General features: G+C 35.8%; 1 protein-coding gene across 2 annotated transcripts; it reads right to left on the bottom strand.

The window, feature by feature from the left end:
• Positions 1-4,309: 4,309 nt before the first annotated feature.
• On the bottom strand, positions 4,310-22,048 carry LOC145786962 (cGMP-dependent protein kinase 1-like). Of its 2 annotated transcripts, XM_082598714.1 has the most exons (13): positions 21,928-22,048; positions 18,060-18,155; positions 17,664-17,795; positions 16,153-16,317; positions 15,733-15,918; positions 14,058-14,532; positions 13,646-13,830; positions 11,910-12,022; positions 10,688-10,850; positions 10,362-10,502; positions 6,830-6,970; positions 6,359-6,478; positions 4,310-5,672 (listed from the first exon to the last, which is right to left on the bottom strand). In XM_082598714.1, the coding sequence occupies exons 1-13, from the start codon at positions 21,994-21,996 to the stop codon at positions 5,520-5,522; spliced, it is 2,139 nt and encodes a 712-aa protein (XP_082454840.1). In that variant the 5' UTR covers positions 21,997-22,048; the 3' UTR covers positions 4,310-5,519. The 2 variants fall into 2 exon arrangements, with proteins under 2 accessions (XP_082454840.1, XP_082454848.1); XM_082598722.1 differs by lacking the exons at positions 17,664-17,795; positions 18,060-18,155; positions 21,928-22,048 and having other exon boundaries at positions 13,646-13,842; positions 16,153-16,286.
• Between the last annotated feature and the right edge of the window lie 535 nt (positions 22,049-22,583).

Below are 22,583 nucleotides of genomic sequence, written 5' to 3'. Positions count from 1 at the left end.
ATAGCCTAAAGTAATAAAACAGCATTCTGTAACTACTACGTGTGATGTGTTGCGGTTTCCAAACAATGGTGGATTCCAAGTAATTATAAAAAAAATAATTTTGTATGTCAAGCTCAAATTGCTTCTTGGAATAAACTTGCTTATTGCCATCTCTACAATAAATCCAGAGTGTTCACTAACTACCTGAACCAATGATGGCCCAATCATTGTGATCCATAAATAATTGCTGTAGAAGCAACTTGAAAACCTTTGTTTTCGATTGATTTGCACCGCACCAATACCATTTGCATAAGAAAACTTATTTGTTAGTTACGTGCATGATATTTTTAAGTTATATTACTACACTTTTTATTTGTTATTACATATATAAATTGTTTCATATAATAAAATCATTGAATGTGATATCATAATGTAACAGTCCTTTTTACGGATAATGCGCGTTTCAAACAGTGCATTGTTTGAACTTGCTGGTTTGCTTTTAATGGGTGCGGCTTTTATGATGAATTCTCGGAAATTGAGGGTTTTTAATAGCGTCATGAAACTGAAGTGTTTTATCAAACAAATTAGTCAAACAAGACGTATCTTGCATCACTTGAATGGTGTTTGCATAACTTTATCCCAACAGTTGACAAATCATGTGGAATAAAACAGGTCCATTAAAAACTGATCGAACAGATGGACCTAAAAACGCGCAGTTTGATATGTCGATTGACAGTGAATAAATATATGGTATATTCATTTCCTTTTCAAATGGGTATGGTTTTATGAAATCTGCAGCTTTGATAGTTTTACTTGTAAATGCAAAGTTACACCTGTGTAAGTACATGTAGGCATATTCTGGGCATAGCTTCCCTGTTGTGTATTTTCAGTTTCGTTTCTTTTATGTAATTAACTCTCTATCTGCTTTCATTCAAATTGCGTTCAAGTATGCTGCCTCGCTCCAACTGTTTTGCTTATTTTGTCACACCTTTAATCAGCGTTTGTACAACACTTTATGTTGCGTTACCACTTTTATTAATGTTTTTCACTTCTCCGTTTGATCGACTTAAGTTGTGCGGCTCCAATTTTATGAGGCAAAAACACAACATTCTCAACACACGAGATGTCTCGGCTGAGGGATATCACCAATGATTATCAACTTTCTCATATTTTAGTCTACTCAAAAACTTTCCATGCTCAAACAGGATCACCGTTCAACTCCAAAAGTACTTTGACCCATATCAGCTTTGGTGCTCACGCTTCCGATTCCACAGCCCTGGTCTGTGTTCCACCACTGCTATATCGGTGGTAACGGTTTAACGTGCATACCTCGGTATCTTCAAGAAGAACATTCATTTTATTTCACCAAATTTCGCTTGATTTGAAACCAACAGTTTACTAACTAAGTTTATATTTGTAGAAAGAGCAACAACTCGTCCTTGCAGAGATAGGTTTATTCTCATCGCTTAGGCCTATATGACCAAAAACACACATTTTTGTGGTGTAGCTCGAGTCAGCGCATTGTCTTGTAGGTTTAGTTTAAAGTCTTTCTCACTTTGTTCTGGTTTCTAGAGTTAGCGTGTGTTTACTTTGACTTAGTTGATTGATTGATTGAATCTTTATCCTCGAACTGGGAAAGCTTCTTGCAGAGCTTAATCCTGGCAGTTACGCATACTTGTAGAGGCTTTGAATCACTGACACAGGCCTGGTCACCGAGATTGACAGAGTGAAGTTTCCGATTGTTGAAGTGTTGCTGCCGGTAATTATTCCATCCATTACATGCCGCTGAATGGAGAGCAGTCCTTAACGTGCGTTACTTAAGCGCACACCCCGATAGTCGAACCAGCGCCGCTTGATCTTGACGTTTCTTCGTTCCAGAAGTCACGCGCTAACCAACTGAGCTATAGGGGCGTGCTTTTAGTTAGGAAAACAAGATGTAAAAGGCTGTTTTTTTGTCTTAATTCATGCTATCGAAATCAAAGTGACTGTCCAAGTGCTCATAAGCGCTGATGCTTTTGGTTCTTGAATTACTGTTTGTATATAGGCCTAGTAAGAATAAAGTTGATTTGAAGAGCTGATTTTTATGACTGTCAATTTTTTAAGCCATTATTTCTTAATGTTCCCGTATGGGAACAAGATTTGGATAAAATTTTGCGGCAGCAAAAAATGTACCGGTAGCCGGTAGCTTAATTGAATATCTTTTTTGTGCATATCAGAAAAGCAAGAATGGAATTGCAACATAATCATATATTTTCTGTTTATTTTACCCAGTGTAAGGCTCAGAGATCAACCAAAATTTGACTTGTTGTGTTTGGTTTAGATTTTGTTTGCTTTCTAAAAAAAAGAAAAAGTAGTAAAAAAATGTTTCAGTTGACTGATTATGATTAGGTGGGCATCTTTATCCTCAGACTGAGAAATCTTATTTGAGAGCTTTAATTCTGGCAGTTTCGTATAGCCTACCTGTAGAAGCTTCAAACCACTGACCCAATCACAAAGTGAAGTTTCTGCTTGTCGTTGAAGTGTGCTGTCTGTGAATTATTACATTCACTAATATATTCAGTCGCCATCTCCGCCTGAAGCAGACTACACATCAATGGGTCATCTGCCTCCTTGAGTCACGATTTGAAACTATCTCGCTGAGTGTCGCCAAATTGAGTTCGGTCCACGTCTAGATGTTATCACGCCATCGCTTTGATGATTTGCCTCGTTTTCTTTTCCTGATGATTTCACCCTTCATGCAGATTTTTCTAATTCCATATTTTGATCTTTTAGTATGGCCGAATAGTTTTAGAACTTTTAATTTTGATTTCACTAGATGCCGCAGAACAGAAAGCAGCCCTTGATATGTGTTGCTCAAGCACACACCCCGATAATCGAACCAGCATTTTTTGATCTTATCGTTTCTTCGTAGATACCATACATTTACATTATGATAGGATATGAACCAAACTTGCAACATAACTTGGCTTTAACCAATTTAATCCGTGTTAAACAAACAAAACAATCATAAGGTCAACTAAGTATATACCCAACATAATTCTGCACATAACATTGTTCTCCTTATACCAGTAGGCCTACTACTGCAAAATGAAGTCAGAAAGCAAAATGAAATCAGGTAGCAAGATAAAAATACATCGTTGGTAAAGCGTGCAGTTACCCAGGGCACAATATTGATCAGGCAGGCAAACAAGGTAAACTACAAGCAATCTTTATATTCCTCCACGCTGATTATGAAAATGTTGTTTTAGAACATCGATACTTTGTATACCAAAAAAATTATGCTCCTATATTTTACATTGGCTCCATATATGTTAGGCTCTTTCGCACTCGAAAAGAATCTAAGAATCTCCACATTGTTACAGCCTGATTTTTAGGTGCAGACTTTAGAGTTTCAAGTCCGGACTGACGATTCAGGAGCAGGTTATAAATTTAAATCCAGTAATTCAGGTGGGGCGGCAATGTCTTTGTCTGCTGCAGTTTTTTTTTTTTTTTTAGAGACATGGAGCAAGGTTTGTAGGTGATACAGTTGATTCGTCAATCTAGATATTGAATACCTGAATATGTAAGCTACAAAACTAGGGTTCACGTCGAGCAATCCAATTTGATCTGTCAATAACTCGTCCTTAATCTTGACAAACTGACGAAAATTGACGGAACCTAATTGAAGCAATCAACCAGGTAAACGTTTTCTAAATACTAAATTGCTGAATACTGTGCACAGTAAACCAAAAAAATGTACATTAACTAAACTGCATAGTATGCTACAGTACAATTAAACAGCTAACAAACATTGAGCGTTTTGTGGCACACCCTATAGGTAGCGACATTGACTAGTCAGGAAAGATGAAACTTCTGATGTTTGTAGCTTATATCCTCTTGTCGACTGTAGAAAGAGCCAACAGCAACACACAGCGATTTCATCACTCTGGATCTTTTTGGTGGAGCTTCAACTATTATTATTTTTTTATTTCTTCAGTTCGTACTTTCTAGTTCAGCGGCGAGACCGCTTTTACAATGCTCGAAAGGGTGCTTGTTTGACGCCGATTGAGAGCACGTGATTGTGTGTTTAGCAAGACACTTAATGACACGTGTAGCGGACGCTTAAAAGTGGACACAAAAATTGCTTTGTTGCCTTTCTTAATCACTAAATTTAAGTCTTCGACTACCTGGTGTAAGTCTAGATATGATAAAAAAAACTGATTATTACAATACTTTATGCTAATTGATTTAGTACTTGTCTAGAATGTTATGATAATCGCTTCACTAAAAATAAACTAAAAAAAAACAGTTAGCCTGTGATGAGTTTTATGTTACCGCTAGCTGACTTTTTAAATAAGCTTTTAATTTATTAACGACATTCCACGATCGTCGTACAACAAGGAACCGACTATCAGAAATCTGTTCAAAAATACAGGTAGGCCTATGCATGACAAAATAATGGAACTAATCGGGCTTTCTGTTGCTGATTTCAATATAAAGCAATAAACACAGTCAAGCATTCATGTAAAAACAACAATAAATACATGTTTAAATGCATTTTGTAGATGCTGCTTAGCATTGGTGTACCATAAACATATAGCACAAAAAAGGGTCACAAAATCTTTTTAACTTTTGACAAGGGCGTTATCAACATATTAAAACTTCAACAACCCTCTATCAAATATATGACTTCAAAGGGCGTTAATTATAATCCCATAAAACAGGAAATACTTTTACACATGATCAGGGTTGAGAAGATGATTTGAGCCGGTAGCCTACCAATGAGATCCTCGAGACCCAAATTGAGACACACCTAAGAAAAATGCACTATATCCAAAGAATTTGGGGTGTTCTTGATGTATCTGGGCTTCTTGGAAATGTTAAGGGGCCTCAAAATCATTCCGCGACAGAAATACCAAAATACCCCTTAGACCATCTATCTATCAACGCCACTGTACATGAAACACGGATCTCACTGGTTAACATTGGCTCAGACTACTTTGTGCGAAGGTCCGATTGTTTCAATTTGTGCTGTAGTGGGAGCCTCTACCGGATCGTTTGTTGCATGTGAATGTTGTATCTTCTAATATAGGGTGTATCGTGCATGGGAGAAAATGCAGATGGAGAACTAAATTTTGACTACACTACAAAAAAAGAAGTGCGTGTGCTGCCAAGGAAAACGTTGAGCATTGGACAGATTGGCAAATGAAACAGGAAACAAAAAATGCCCGAGAAAATTGGAGCAACCACGTTCCAATATCCTAAACTGATAGATTTATTTTCATTCCATTTAGATGTACCGTTGTAGGTTACAATTAATAAGCAGTTAAGGGCACCACACAACCTCGGTACGGTCAGAAAAACGAATCGCGACTTTTACAAATAACTTATGAGCCACACGAGCCACTATATAGCAACTGCGCCATTTGCGTTCTGATTCAATAGCTAAAAAGCAATCATACCAAAAGTAGGTTACACTTTACGTGAACGAGCAAAAAGATAGATCATGTTCCACTGAGTTGACAACAAGTGCACGTGACAAGGTTCCGCTGTCATGCTTCTCAGAAATCTTTATCCCATCCGGATGTTTCTTTTTCTACCATTTCTTCTTCTCTTTCAAATCTGTCGAAGTTTCTCAAATCAGTCGGACTTGTAATCTCTGGTACATAAGGAGCGCTGTAGGTTCCAGTTTTCAAAGAAACCCAATCAAATCCCTGAAAAAGAAAAATTAAATAACCCAGAATCGTCCATGTCTTAATTTTTTTTTATTACATTTGGAGATATATCACCTAAGTCTTGTTTCAGCATTTATTTTGTAGGCCAAATGTAAAAAGAGTTTTATTTTTGAAAAGTGATTTTTTTGATTCCAACTTTCACTTAACTGTACAACTTCAAAAATTCCTGTCCGACTTGATCTAAATAAAAAAATCAGAAAAACTGACGACCTTGGAATATAGAAAGACGATTTTGATATTATCATCGCTCGTTGACCTAAAATAGCTTGCGATACTTTCATTTAAGTTACAACGAAGAACAAAATTTATTATTTAGGATTTTAAATTTATCAAAAGGAAACAAGGTATTTGAAGTGTTGTCGAATCAAAACTGTTATCATATTTTCTGGTAGTTTTAGATCATTGATCAACGTGATGAAGGCAATTTCCTATCACTCATTATTTATTATCCAAGAGATTGACATTGTTTGAAAGCAATTGCTGTGGGAAGCAGTTGCAGAAAGAATTCTCGAGTAACGTATCTGTCAAAATTTTATTTTTTCAGTTCGTATTGATCAAACATCTGACAATACTAACAATAGCCGACTTTATAAATGATAAACTATCTTTTTGAAACTGTTAAACCTAGTAATTACGTTACAATTGATGCTTCAAACAGAACTCACAGAAAACCAGCGGTGGTTTTTAATGTCGTTTGTACCATCCCGTAAGTTTCCAATTCTTTCTGCCGGATTTTCTCTGCAAAGTCGACGAATCAAATTTTGTGCCGGTTTGCTGACTTTTTGCTGAAAAAAGAATTGTGTCTATTAAAAAACTGGTCAGAAAAAAACTCGAAAATTTATATGTTGTAGTTTATTTTTTAAACTCCATCTTGGACAGCGATTAGTTTTGTTTACCAAACCTAATAGAAGCCATTTAAATCGCTATTGTGAGCAATTGAATGATCTGGTAGGAAGACTATTCGCCAAGAATCATTTACAGGGACATTAGCTGAACTTAATTGAGCAATATATAGTTAATCAGCAGGTTATAACGTGTAACTAAGGTAGGACTTCTTTCCAAAGTTACATACAACATGTTACAGAATTTTTTTATCATCTTTCATTAAATTTCCTTTTCTTTGTTAAATATCTTACCGGCCATTCTATAGCATCAATACCCCGGAGAGCTTGTCTGTAGGTCTTCATAGCATCTGATGAGTTAAACGGAGGATTCCCAGTCAACATCTCAAAGATCAAGATTCCAAGTGCCCAATAATCAACTGCCACGTCATGACCCTAAGAAATAAATATAAAGTTAATGATGCAGTTTTGGGGAAAATCGATAGGCCTACCATTGAGATTCCAAATCACCCCGTTTTTAAAGAGACCTGTAATGGAAAGGGATTACAACCAGGGCCTATGAGAGGGGGTACGGAGGGTACGGCGTACCCTTGAGAGCTCAGACCTGTGATTGTTGGGGGCCCGGAATTGTGATTTTATAGTTTACGCGCAAAAATGTTTGGTTAAAACCATCCTAAACGACTAAATTCAAGCATAAAAGTTGTTATTATTTAGTCCTAGGGGGGGCCCGTAATGTAGCAAAAGGGCCCGGAAAGGTAACTAAGTGCATTGTGCGCAAATTAGGGGCCCAAAGTGGTGATTTAATGCTTTACGTTAAAAATGTTCTGTTAAAAGCACCCTAAATTAAATCATAAAAGTTAGTTAGTTATTCACCACATGCTTAGCAGAGGTGAATGAAGCCACTTTTTTTTTTACTTTGGCTCCGCTCCAGCTCCGAAAGTATTGACTCTGGCTCCTGCTACAACTCTTAAATTCATTTTAAAGTAAAATAAGCGTGAAACTTCCTTTTTCAAATAGTTTTTAAAAAGGCTGTGGCTATATTTACACTATATAGTGTAATAATAGCCTGAATAGTGTTGCCAGATAAGGAATTCTGCCCTAATTTGAGAAAAGTTTCAAGCTGTTGAAAACAAAAACTTGTATTTTTGAAATTTTTTTTAGTCCTGGGAAGATCTAAACCCTAATCTTATTCCTAACTCTAACCCTTACCTTAACCCTTCCTAATTTTAATCCTAACTCTGGCAACACCTGATTGTGGAAAAATAGCCACTTCCTTTTAAAAAACCCAAAACACCCGGGCTTTTAAAAAAAAATCTGGCGGGTTAGGCAATCTCAACCTTGCTTTTGCTACGCTATGCCCCCCCCGGACAGGAGCAAAAGTTAATGAAGAAAGGTTATTGGTCAGATGATTAATTTGATTATGTTTTGACCTGATGTTGTGTTTGAACATTGGTAAGTTAACGGTAACATCAGTAACGTTAACGGATTTAACATTATTTATTAAACACAAAAAAAAACAATAAAAAACTACTAAATCCAACGTTTTCGACACCACATAGTGTCCTCATTTGGAATAATTATAGGCTACATCTAAGATAAATAACTAAGTTTGAAAATTTAACATTAAAGCTGTACAAGCGACACCTTTCAACAGCACCATCAACAACTGGCAAACACAAATTGTGTGTGACAATTCAGTGAATTCACATGATATGCACAACACAAACCACTAATTAAAAACCCAAAGCAAGATGGTAAGTTTGTGTAAACTAAAGCTGATCAAAAATTATTTAAGATCAACAACAGGTGAAGAGCGTTTAGTCAATCTGGCAAGGCTCAGCATAGAATCAAAGTTAGCCAGACAAGTTAACTTTGATAAAGTTATTAAAGTTTTTGCAGAAAAAAAGGCAAGAAAAATCTGTTTTGCTGAATAAATGAACTCAGCGATGTACAAAATACTGCTTTTGGTATATAGTTGACATGCAAGCATTGGCTAAGAGTTAAAGAAGACCCTGACAAAGTTTATTTTGGCCAAGTTATAAAAGTTTTTGAAAGAAAAGTCCAGACAAGCTGTTATGCTAACTAGTAACTAAATACTGATCATGAAGTTATTGTAGTACAAGTATTACAGTATATTTAGTTTTGATTGTGGGCTAACTTGCAATCATACCATACTACAGCTACTAATTGGATGCTCTTGAGCCTGTTGAAGCGTGAACTTTTGAAAGTACTTGAGCTTTTTTGCTTTTGGACGGTCATTGTCATTCTCAGCAGAATTTTGTGCATGTTCAAGTTAAATGACGGACTGATTGTTTAATAACTATATATAAATAGTGATTTTTTTATGTTCAGCAGAATTTGGATATAATGGACTATTCATGGGCAGCATTTTTTGTCCTTTCCTGTATCAGAAATCTGACATCTGTTACATCCAAATGCCTTGGAGAAAAAAAACTGACCAGAGTGTTGGTCCATTGCATCAGAGTTCTACAGTAATAGCACATTATACTGTTATGTAGTTGTTAAACTTTACAAATTGTCCTCTTTGTACAATAGTAGCCTACTGGCTGTATGTGGTCCACGTCTTTTAGGTGCAGACAATTAGGCGCCGGTCAAATAGGCGCGCACACTGTGGTGTCAGGATATTTAGGTGCAGAGCATTGTGGTGCTCGGTCATTTATGTTCTGCAACGTCAAACTCTGGTAAGAAGATGCTATGTTTTAATGGAGTGAAACTATGGAATCAAATACCAAAAGAAAAACAGGAAAGTGTTAGGCTATAATGCTTTTAAATTTAAATGTTTATTAAAGAATTTGTACAATGATCACTCCTGAAACATATCATCTGCTTATTTCTCTGCACATTTTTTTTTTTTTTATGTTGCCCTGTGTTACTCCACTGTTAATGTATTGTAAAGTGCTGGTATTGTGCTATAGGCCTATGTGTTAATATTCTCAATTTTGGGTCTTTTGTTTAAATGTTTGGGTGGCAGCTGACTTTGGTGACCTTTTGGTCTTTCGCTGCCATCCTTGTTGTGCGAATTATTTGTGTTTATTGTGTTTTTGTATATTTTTGTTCTTTTCTTTTTCGCCAACAAAACAAAAATAAACTGAACTGTCATTATTCAGATGCATAGGAATAGAATTTAATTTAGAATAGGCCAATCCCATTCTCTGTTCCTATAAACTTGTATTTTATGATGCTCAGTTTTTTCTTATCTGGCAGCAGGGCAGGGTAGGCCTATATCATATAAGGTAAGTGACATATTTATCTTTCATATTCAATATTATTGTGCATAGCCTATTAAAATTAAGTAATAGTTTTATTGCAGTCTGATACTATTATATCGCACAGATGTCTAATTCTGCAGTAAAATGTTGTATGGTGTGCAATACGCGGTACGCCTAAGCAAACATCATGCGCTTTGCCCAAGGGGGCCCGTAGTGAGAGGGGGGCCCGAAATGACTCTTCGTACCCTTGATGAAAACTTCTCTCAGAGGCCCTGATTACAACAAATGAATAACTGCACTGTGAGCTAATGAACAATGGGCCACAGCGAGAAAGTCCAAAATTAAAATACTATTGTTATTAATCGAAGTTCGAACTTCTACATGGCTACGCTGAAACTGCCTGACTTGTAAAGCATAAAGAAAACATGATTATTATTAAACCAAAAAAAATTCTGACGGATGACAAAATATCCCAACGCTCCAAGTTTGAACAAAGTATTTTTGATATTTATCTTCGGCATCTTTTACAAGCAAACACCATGTCAGTGGACATTAAATTTTCCGTAGCCTACATCTACTAAGTCGATTATTCTTACTTTGTTCAGTATAACTTCCGGAGCCACATATTCTGGAGTTCCGCAAAATGTCCAAGTTTTTTCACCGTGATTAATTCTCTTTGCAAATCCAAAATCAACAATCTTTACAAATCCTCTTTCATCCAGCAATAAATTCTCAGGCTGTGGATAAATGTACAAAATCGCCAACCTACATTCTAGTTGCTTTGTAATTTAGTCTAGGCTGTAGCCTACTGGTTGTTGTTTGTTATACTTTGAGCTGAAGAAACATCATAATCAAGATAGGTTTTAATTTTCCTGAGATAGCTGTTGTCACGATATATGTTTATATTCTTGCTCTGGTCTACCTTTAAATCTCTGTAGACGACACCACGAAGATGAAGATACTCAATCGCTTCCACGACACAGGCTGTGTAAAAACGTGTTCTTGATTCATCAAAGTATCCATCGTCTCTTAACTTTGCCCATACCTCTCCTCCCAGACAGGGTTCCATCAGCATGTAAACGTATCTAGTCAACACATAGTTGATTATAACTAAGGCAATGATGGGCATGCTTTGCAAAATGCACTATCGCGAGCGGGGAAAGGTTGCAATAAATTGCTTTGTGTATTTGCAAACTTGTTTGAAGCAAAGGTGTTCTAATCAAACGTACAAAACCATCTGAAATGACTGCAAAGTTAAAGATACTCTTGACCAAAACTAATACTATTATACAGTAGCTCATAATGTTGTACTGTAGATAACTAGTGTAAAATGCATCATCAAAAAAAACGAAGTGCTCAAAATCCATGTGAGCATTTCAAACTGGATTCAAAACAATGTCACATGTAAACATTGCTTCTCTTATCATGAAAATCATTATAAAAAGATGCCATGTAGACACTATTGTTAGAATGAAGCAGTAGTAGCCTACGGGTCACCAGCAGTGTACCCTGAACTTCAGTGCTGTCAAACAAATTACTATGGCAATGTTTTGCTTTGTTCTTGCCAAACTGCTTTGTAAGAACAAAGAGTAAAGACTCCAGTGCGTAAAAACTATTGTTCGTTTTGTTACAATAAATTTTCGATACTGCAATAATAGTGAGTTTTTTTAGTAAACAAGTCTTTTTAACAACCAATTTGTAAATAAAGTTTTTTGTTGCTGATGAGATTAGCCAGTTTTTTCACTCTTCAAGTCAAAAGTTTTCGTTTATCATGTCGAAAAAGGTAATTTTAATAGTTTTAAACCTTCTGCAGTTCAACCATGCTGGAATTAATTTCATCCATGCTTTTTTCAATAAAAAGTAACTGGAAGGTCTAATAAAGAATGTAAGCGTTGTTGGTGACGTACATAAATTAGATGATGACGCACGGTCATGTAGCATTTGCAGGTGTCAATAACATATTATTAGAGTCCACCAGAATCTGTATTGAAAATTATTTATAAAACAAGTATGCCCGTATACAATTAAGCCACATAAAATATTTTTTGTCATTTTGTGGGTGACTTTCTGGCGTTGTGCTGACGTAACAACCTGGATTGATTGGCTTATGTTGCAGTGCAATATTAAGTTGTACCGGATCGTACTTATCGTTTTTGAATGTCTTGTAGAGCTGCACGATGAATCTACAATCCGAGTCACGCATGATTTGCTTCTCGGAGAAGATGTGTTCCTCCTGCTTCGTCTCCACGATATGAGTCTGAACATGGAACAGTGGTTTGTGAATTAGCCATATATTTGTTTCAACAATGTGATGTGCTCTTTTTGCGTGAAAAAAGGTAAACTATCACAACTTGTTTCAAGTGGTAATCTGCATTTATTCCGAGTTTCGTCAATCAGACACGACTGACTTCTTCAGGGTGGTAGACCAGGTCATGGCTATACCAGTCTAGCATTGCAGAACACAGAACCATGTTATTGTAAAACGATTAAACATGCAAAAAACGTTTACTAAATGAAACTGTATATTAAGCATCTAATTTCAAGTAAAAAAAACATCTTCTTAAAACAGTAGAAAAATTAAAACAAAACAAAAAATAGCACTAGAAGCCAGTGGCGTAGCCAAGGGGGGGTTTTGGGGGTTACAACCCCCCCTTTTGGTACGCGTGTGACGTCACGATATTAAGAATGATGCTTTCAGTCTCTATGTCTCTGAAACAAAGTTTGCTTAATTTTAAACGAAACTCCATTAAAAGAGCGAGTTTTGCCAATACCAAACATTCAAATAAAACTCAGCCAGGAATTAGCAACAAAAAACATAGAGACTTAGCTTTATTACCAAAAAATGTCCAAGAAAACATGATCTTATCCTTTTGCTATGCCACCGGACAGCACCATTTTACAGGAATATTTATACCCACATTTTTGTTGAAAACGCTCTCAGAATGCACCAAATTCAAAGTAATTTTTTTAAATTTTCTGGGGGAGGCCCCCAGACCCCCGCCGCTGGGTGTCGTCTTTGGCGAAGACGCCGTCGGGCTTTGTCCGACGGCCTTCAAAACCCCCCCTCCTTTCAAAATTCCTGGCTACGCTACTGCTAGAAGCAACTTTCCAGCAAGGAAATCTTCACCATTTGCTTTCGCATACTTGGTGCTGATGAAGTATATAACTACAATGAAACTTGAAAAACTTCAAACCAAATACCACTAGAGTTAGAAGAAAACGAGAAAAGTGCTATCGTTGAATGCTATCAAATCAATCAACATAAAAATTTTCAAAACTGTTGAAAACCAACATGCTCCTGTGGTTATCAGACGCAGTGCTTCTGTGTAGTAATTCCTCATACCTACGCGTACAGGTGTACCAGTGAAGAAATGCGAAAAGTAAGCCATAGAAAATGAAGGCTGCTGGTATCCTTTGCATGTATGAATGGTTGGTCGTGCATAATAAATTCTGATCTTAAGATACATTGCACTTGTACGTTTACTCAAACTGTTAAAGTCAATATGAATGTAAGCGGAGGATGAATAAATGCGCATGGTTGTGCGTTATGTTGTATTACTGGAGTGATTAAAAGGGTAGTCACGACAGGTAATTAAATAAGGCTATCCGACGGTATTTTATCGATTAAAGATTTTACAGTTTTGTTAGTTACACCACAGTTGAAAGCTATTGCTATGGACATAGCTGGGCAACTTAAACAAGCAGTTAGTATAAGCGGTTTCATGAAGAATATAATATTCAATAAATGTTTATTTTTTAGGTTCTTTTAACATTATGTTACAGTAAATCACTATTTTAATGAAGTTTTTATTTTATCTACAGCAACAACATTTGAAAAACAGATAATTAAAACAAGTTTTGATCACCCAGAAAAAGTTACCTTTTTCATACATTTGAGTGCAAAGCTTCGATTTGGTTCATCTTTTAAACGGACCAACTCTACTCGACCAAAACCCCCTATCCCGAGAACGCCCACAAAGTCAAAGTCTCTGAGTGTGTAATCCTTGAATGAGGAGAGCATCCCTCGCTCAGGCATCCCAATAACATAAGATGATTGATGTCGTTCTCGGATGTGATCTGATAAAGGAAAGTCCTTTCTGAACTATTTCATTCTAACTAACTAACGAATTATTTCATTTCATTCAGTAGCATTATTTAGTCAAATATTTCATTTATAACACTGATTTACAAACTAATTCCATTAAAATTGTTTGAAATACACCTTCACTAAAATAAGAATTTGATATTTTTTACTGAATTGACGAGGGGGTGCGCATAAGTTTACCAATCACCTGCTAAAGGATCGTAAGACCGACGAGGTGACAGCCTGTTTGCAACGGGACCTTTCGCTTTGAGGCGTGAAACACTGTCTGGTCTGGTTTTAGTAGGTCTCCTTTCTGCAGACTCCCAATCCTTGTCTGCCATGTGTCCAATCAGGGAAAGGAATGGCTTCTTGTCCAATGTCATGCATCGAACTTTACTTTTAGCTATCACGTTTGCTCCTCTTTTTCCACTTTCACTTCGCAACGCTTTTTCGCCAAAGTATGAACCTTTTCCTAAAGTTCGAATAAACGATTCGATTTCTTTTTCTTGTCCTTTTTCAGTGACATCAACTTCTCCCTCCATGATGATGTAAAAGATCTCTCCAGTCTCTCCTTGTCTAATAATGTACTGGCCTTTCTCAAATATTTCTTCTTCCAATACTTCTGTTAGTTTTCCAAGTTTGCCAGTCCCAAGAGTCTTCATCAAAGGAACTTTAAATAGAGCCTGCAATAAAATTGTAAAAATATAAAAGTGACAATACATTTTCCCGTGTTTGCATTTATTTTAATATAAAAATCATAGCAGTTAAATTGCGACTACATGGATTAAACACACTTTAGGTTTTGTTTAAAGAAATGATAGACATACAGTTTTGACGTTTACTTTTTGCCCCGTCAAATAGTAAGCAAATAATTGTATGTTCTTCAGAGTATATCTTAAGCACATTGCTATATCATGATATTCTAGGCTACTACACATTTAGAGAAAACTTGCAAGCTAAAAATTTCACCACACAACTAGACGTTGTGATTTTAAAAATCTATTTTTACTATCAAAAACTACTTTTATGCAATTTTGTGGAAGCATATTGCATATATATAGTGGAATGGTAAAAGAATTGGCCGCAAAGGGTAAAAAACAAAGACACAATCATTAAGTTGCAAGAAAAACTTTTCGTTTGGTAATTTATAAACCGCCAAAAACGTATAACACATATTCAGACAAATACAGTGGTTTACTTGGGTACTACTAACTGCCTATAAGTTACATATACTGGGTAAAATGTATCGGTAGCCTATTAATTGCATATATCATATATTGTAATTATATAGGTCTATGTCTATCTATATATGTATTTGTAAGTACAAATATGCAGATGTGGGTATGTAGGCACATGGCTACCTAAAGACATGGCCTGATTTGTCACATTTTGTAGAAATTTCCAGATTTCGCTAACTTTGGGCGAATGTTTAAATAAACTTTTGTAAAAATTATATTTTTACGCTTTCTTTACTGTTTTCCCCAGATGAAACAATATGTTTTAACATCCTCAGATGTTAAAAAACAAAGAAAGTTTGATTTTAAAAATTTTAGTCAGACTGTTAATTTTTCAATAACAGTCTGATTGAGCGTTTTTCAACTTACTTTTTCTCTATTGCTACTGCTTTCCCAAGGCAACAAAAGCTTTTATATCATTATAGGAAACAGTAAAAAACAAAAAAATCTCAAAAACTGTCAGTCAAACACTAGCAGTAGCTGCAACCCAAATCTGGAAAATGTGACAAATCAGGCCGCATCTCCAGGTGGCCATGGTAGACATGAATAGGAAAATGTTGAAGGTAGGGCAATGACTCAAATGGACAAAAACCACAACTCTCACTTTAAAATAAATTAATGGCACTACAAACGTTTGCCTTGAATTACCTGAATTAGCTCTGCTCGTCTTGTATTGATTGTCGTCTTCATTATATTCTGAAAGATGCTTCGTTCCAGCATCCATACTTTGGTGGCTGACTTTGCCGTCACTGTCGCTGTTCTTTTGCAGTTATAGAGGAGAGCTAGTTCTCCAAACACCGATGGTGGTTTTATGTTGCGGAGGGAAAGCGATCCCTTTGAAAATTAAACGCAATAAGAGTAATTGTTCGTCATATCTAGGCGTACGTCTACTGTAGTTGTTGAAAATTTAAAGTTGTACAAAGGCAGAATTAAAGATTCAGAACCATTTATAGTAAAATAACTTGCAGTTACAGCAATTTACCCGCACTGTGATCAGAAAAGTAGTGACTTGTGAAACTGTTTTAAAAAAAAAATTATTGATATAAAATCATTTATTATTATATTGACCTGTGTCACTTCTAACTCGCCAGATTCTAAAATATATAATCTGTCTCCAGTAGTTCCCTCTTTTATGAATGTATCGTTGGATGGAATAGTTCTCTGCATCCAGTCAATCATTTCACTGATTTGTTCTTCGCTCAGATGCTTCAAGAAGTCATTGTTCACAATTGCCTGAAACAAAGTATCACAATAAAAACTCCTTGACTGAACGCGTCATAATACCAATAACCTACTTGTATGAAATTTAACTTCAAATCCTTTATGATTGAAGCAGAAAATATGTTGGTTGTATATAAGTTATATGCGAAGATACTTACCAATAGCAAAATAGCAAATAGCTGTGGTTTAAAATCTTATAAAAACTTGAACATATATCGATAAATGCATTGCCAAAAATACCTAGCTGTCACATACAATAAATGATTCTAGATGGAATTGATTGTAATAGCATTTGACCAACATTTATGTAATACTATGCTATATAATACTTTGTGTTTCTCATTTCTTTAGCTTTGCTTCCAAGCCTCTACACTTGATACAATTTTTTGAAATTTTTAAACCAAGTGAACTTGACACCTTATGGACTAAATGACAATGTTCTACTTTCCAAAAATAAAATTACAACATGTGCAAAGAAACTCTCAATATGGAAGGCCATAATAGATGATAATGTCCCCTACTTGTTTAGTGTGAAACAAGCCATTAGTTGATGAAGCAAGCTACACGGCTAAACCGACTAGTCTCGTTTAGTGATATTTGAAATAGTTTTTGAACACTAAAAAGTTTGAAGGTGCTTTTTGGAGAAGAATACAAGCATTTTATTTGGTTTAAAAACATTTGTTATGGCAAAATCTGCTTTGTCAGCACTTGGACAAGATGAATTAGAAGAATTTATTATCGTCTGATCGAAGATTAATAATTAGCTTCAGTCAAACAGCTTTTAATGTTTTTGATAAAGCGTACGTACAGCAAAACGATGGCAAACACTTCACAAGAAATCGGGAAAATATGTCATCTAAAAAATATTTCCACGCCCTTCGTGGGTAAAATACCATTTTTAGCTGTTAATACTTAGGTGTACTGTGGACTGGGATTTTCCAGTGTGTTTGTCACAATTAGGTGCAAAACTTGATCAAATGTGCAGTGAACAGAAATTCAATCGGTTCCAACTGTTGGTTCGATAATAAAAATGATAGTCTATATTTTCCATTTTTCTTTAGCCTACCTTTCACTTCAGAGCAAGCAGAAAACAAATTCAGAAACAAGGGTAAGTGGTTCAAATCGTTTCGAAAACTCTGTGCTCTGGAAGAACAATGCTTTATGGAAAGTAAAATCAATATGCATACCAGCTTTTTAACTCGGGTCTCAGCTCCTTGCCTTAACGTTCCTTCGGAGTTGCCTAATTTTAGTACTTAATCATACTGCAGAAACTTTGAGATACTTTGGAAATAACGAGTTAAAATGACAAAACAATTGAAACCTGTCGTCATTTAGAAAAAAGACGTAACATCACTCACCTCTCTAAGAAATTTTTTTTGCTCTGGAGATTTTGGTGTTTTTTTGGTGTCTGTGCTGCCTTCCTCCTTCGTGCCAACCACTGGAATTCTCCTGGCTTTATAAATCTTGTCTGGCTTTCGGGATTCTGAAGCCTTTGTAAAATTAATTCAACAGAATTGATTTTAGACAAATTTATTGGGACAGTTGTAACATAAAAAGTAAAAAACAAAATATTTAAGTGTATCTTTTGCTTCATTGACCGTGCCTATTACTGTCTAATGTTCTAAAAAAAGCATTACTAAAAAAATTCGATAATGCATTTAACTTTCAATGGATAATGTTTTGTCACAAGCTCAAGATATGTTTCTCGATAAAAGAAGTACAATCGCATTTCAGACCGTAATGGTGACACTCACTTTGTTTGGTCTAATTAAATTTTCTCGAAGTGTTTCAATCTCCTTGTCTCGCTCTTTCAGTTGTTGTTCCAGATCGCGATGAGCTCTTTCAAGAGCCTTTAAAGTAAATACCAAGTAAAATCCATGAAAGTAAAGGCAACTCTTACACGTATCAAATAAGGCTTCTTTTGTAAGTATTGGAACAAATTTGTCCATAAATTGGTTGATACCCAGAATGAGCTTTTGAAGTTACTAAAGTTATTGATCAGTAGCAGATCACAGAAGGAATTTTGAGGGGATTCTAGAATTTCAACGACGCAAACTTTCAAAGCAAAATAAAAAATATAAATATTTTTAACGGTTTTTCCTGGTTTTGTAGCATCACATAGCCTTTCAAAGAAATTTTGAACATCCGTCCATGGTGATCACATCGTAGGTGCACAAGGCACACTTTACCATTTCGCCTCATACTTACTGTATATTCACACTGGAATAGGTTAATTTACTTATTGACTAGTTGGGTGAGCAGTGTGTGTTTTAGCTCGAAATATTGCATTACTTCAGTAGTTTCTGAGGGACACAAAAATGCACATCAATTACAGTATATCTACTGCTGAAAATTCACAATTCTTATACCGCTTGGCTAAGTCCATAAAATGCGATTGACAGAGCAAAGCGAGGCAGAACAATTGAAAAGTGCAGTGTATTTCTTAGTTTAATTATTTCTTTACATTCAACAACAACACTTTTTACCAAATATCAAATATTGTTAAGCAGTGCTGATAAAAAACATTGCGCCTGTGTAGCCCGCAAGAACTAAACATATGTGCATAAACATACGACATTGCTGTGTAGATTAAACATTGCACGAAAGAAAATTACATTGCAGTGTGAAGATAATACGACTGGAATACAAGATTTACCAACATTAACACTTGGAAATATGTGCAGACTATATTGTGGGTCCTTGTAAAACGGTGCAAACATATTAATTACCGTCTATTTTAGATGCAGCTACTTGTGCCTCATTTTGGATTGTGACATACCATTTTGTAATGTAAATGTTGCGCAGTGTCAGAGCATCATTAATTATATTGGGTAAATGCCACGTTGAAATGTATCATTCTAATGTGTAAGTTGGAATAAGGAAAATAGTCTGTACTTTGCTGGCCACTCCAACCACATTTGAATAGACCTTTGTAAGAGGTAATAGTAACTTGAACATACAGTAGGTAAAACTATACAATGAAATTTTTACATTTTCTTAAAGCTGCTGCGTTGTTATTTAATTATGTGATGAGGTATGTACAGCGCTCGCGTTGCTGTGTAGAGTAGATTTTCTTTTCTTTTGGAAAAAATAGTGGGACGTATCGCTATGCAAGGACAGAAGTGCTGTAGCTCATGGATAGCTTATAATATTGCGATGTAGCCCAAATGAGTACTGTATTGTTTGTTGGCACAACGAGCATTTTGTATTCTATATATTGTCATAATTTCCATATCATGCTGAAGATGTTATTATATATCTTGAAAAACATGTGGCGTCACAAGTTTAAAACATGTGGCGTCATTGGACTTTGCTAGTGGCTTTGCAGAGTAAAACGGCGAGTGAGTATTTCTACGCAAAGCACGCAATAACAGTGTTCAAACATAATTTTGTGCAAATGCTACCCTGAGCGAAAAACTGCGATGTTCTGATTCTACAGTAACGGTCAGAATTTTCCCTGCATTAAAACACCAATTGGATCATGTGAGAAAAATTGCAATTTAGGCACTTTTGCACTTTTCAAAAGCAAAATATATACATTACAATAAAGCTCGAAAAATAATAATCTACATCCTAAAATAATGCATTCAGCTCAGCTATTGCATTTGATTTATAATGATTTCACTAAATGGGACTAATACACCACAGTCAATTTCTGAATGCGGTTATTAGCCAAGGCGTGTTTGTGTTCCGGAGATAATGTTTCAGGCTTTTTATTAATGTAGAATTTATTATCTTTAACAGAATCTTAACATTATTACCATTATTTTATAATACTTTTGCTAGTGTCTTTATCTATACAAGGTGTATGCTTTAGTTTTAGTAATTCAGTGAACTGATCTAAACTGTGAAGAAACATCGGAAAGGTTTAAAGCAGTTTCTCAAGTGCAAGAGCAATATACACACATTTGGTGGGTGGTGCAGAATTAATGTAGCTGTGAAGAAAGAGCTGCAGCACATGAACAAACCACAAGACGTCCTGCGACTGCGTCATACTTACGTCATTGAATACTTGCTGCTTCTCTATTTGGTGCTCAAGCTCGTTTTTGGCAACACAAGCTTTTTCGTAAGAAAGTTGAACTTCCTTTAATCACAAAAGCAGCGTTTGTAACACAGAAAAAGTCAGGATTGTACCACGAATGTTCAACAAACATAGCTGTCGCCTTTGAACAAATTATTCTCTATCCCATTGCACTGCACCAACAGTAGCACCAAAAATCAATATTTTGCTATATAGCAAAGATCTCCATTTGAAGTTTGCAACAAAGCCACAAAAATGAGGCTGAGGGTGCATGAAAATAGTTCACCACATTGCGACAAGTTTTGTACAACCAATCACAAACTTAATAGGCTGCAAACAAACTTGCTAAAATAGCTCTTACAGCGTCAAGTTTACTTAATTATGACGTTGGTTTACCTGTGACATGTTTTATATTGTCACCCATTTAATAACCGAAATGACCATTGCTTCTGTCTAGGGTTGGCCTGACTTGAGTATGATTGGATTATTTCACCACCCCCTGACGGCAATTTGAGATGAAGTTTATAAAAAAGTTAAATTTTGGCGAACAAGTGTGCAGAAAGATCTTTTAACTAAACACAGTTTAACCACTAGATTTTGTGCCAAGCACGTCATTTCTCCAAAGTTTCGCCACCGATTGCTGTGACATCGTACTCATCGGTATTTGTGTATTTTTATTTGTATTGCAATCTTGTAAAACTGTTCCGCATTTAAACTGTGTTTAGTTAAATGCAATTGCAAACTACTTTCTAAATATGATCCTTCACTATATGGAAATTGCTTTCAACGTGTGATTGCACAGGCACGTTTGTGTTTGAAGTAGAAGCACAAAGCGTAGATTCAGTCGTAAAATGAAATGACATCAACAGCGTAAAATTTCATTAGTTGACAATTCAGAGCAAGGACTTTCTTTGCATTGCATGCTGACTGTTATATAGATTTACATTGTTCGAATGCTTTTGCATGAAAATAGCAATGTTTCGACAGTTATAAAACCAAAAACTAATTCTCAAAGTGTCAATGACACCGTAGAAATGTCAACCGTTATTTCAGTTTCTACGAAATGCATGAAGAAACTACTTTCACGAAGACACAGCTCAAGCAAGAAATGCTTTGTGCCAAGTAGGCCAACAACGTTCCAATACCAAGTGGAGTTAGTGTCACGTCCACATTGTCAGCATCTCAGATGTCAGGCTGTACTTATACAAAATGATTACGTCATAGTACTCGGCATCGACACCTGATTGAGCTGATTGGCTCAGAAGAAACGTACTTAATTCGTGTTTAGTTGAAAAACATTTCAAAGTGTGCTTTACATGTGAACCTATAACTCAAACAAGTCGAATGTTAGACTACTGTCATATCTTTTAAAAATTTTCTTAGACTAAAGAATTGTAAACGTTGTAGGGTCTATCAAACCCACTAAGTCATACTTATCACTTTCTCATGCAATAATCTTAAATATGGTTGTTTGGTACCAGGCCTTAGACTTGTTCAACCACCTTCATTGTCTTAACTTATACAAAAAAAAATGCAAACCTTGTCCATCATTGAACTGAAGAATATGGTTTAAAGTAACGATGATGATAAATTATCCTTACCTTCAACTGGTTAGTAACTTGATTTGCTCTTTGTTTCAAACTTTCGTTTGCTGCAATTAACTCTATCATCCTTTCTTCCGTACCCGAGTTAATACCTTGCTCTTGGGTTGTTCCATGAGGGCGGTACAACTCGCCATTTGTGTGGGTAACGTCTCCCTTGCCCTTTTCGCTGCACGGCCAGCAGCGGAAAGGCATCTTAGAAGGTTAATTATAAACAAATAACTTTCTGCAACAGAAGATCAATGAGTTTAAATATTTGAAACACAGTTTTTAAAAAGCTGATGGTGTGTGTTTATGGATATATAAGCTTTCGTTCGTATTATTATATGCTAACAACTGCACATTTCTACAGTAGATTAGAAGACTGTAGCCTATTTCTAAGCCTCATTTGCAATTTTGATAATTTTTAATGTTGTAGTTTTTAAAAGTGCATTCGCTCACTCTTGGTTCACAAGGGAAATTTAAAATTAAAATTTTTTTTTTCCCTTTTTGAACCTAGTTCAGTTTAGAATTGTGAAAGGGGTCTCAAACTCTACCCCAAAGGCACAAACAAAAAATTGTCGTGGGGTCCATGTCAAAAAAAAGTTCAAGAATCTCTGGCTTTGTGCCTTCGGCTCAAATGACTGCCAGGTCTGAGTTGGATTTTAGGTTGAGTC

This window comes from Aplidium turbinatum, chromosome 2, assembly GCF_918807975.1.
Source record: "Aplidium turbinatum chromosome 2, kaAplTurb1.1, whole genome shotgun sequence".
Lineage (NCBI taxonomy): Eukaryota > Metazoa > Chordata > Ascidiacea > Aplousobranchia > Polyclinidae > Aplidium > Aplidium turbinatum.
The sequence above is the reverse complement of the archived record's forward strand: the minus strand, read 5'-3'. Positions and strand labels throughout refer to the sequence as shown.

Bases quoted from the DNA above. Each gene is read 5' to 3' on its own strand.
- LOC145786962 (XM_082598714.1), bottom strand. From the start codon at position 21,996: ATGATAGAGTTAATTGCAGCAAACGAAAGTTTGAAACAAAGAGCAAAT. The intron at 17,796-18,059 runs GTGAGTGTCACC...AATTTTACAAAG, and splicing joins ATTTAATTAGACCAAACAAA to GCTTCAGAATCCCGAAAGCC. The intron at 10,851-11,909 runs GTACGATCCGGT...TGTGTTGACTAG, and splicing joins AAGACATTCAAAAACGATAA to ATACGTTTACATGCTGATGG.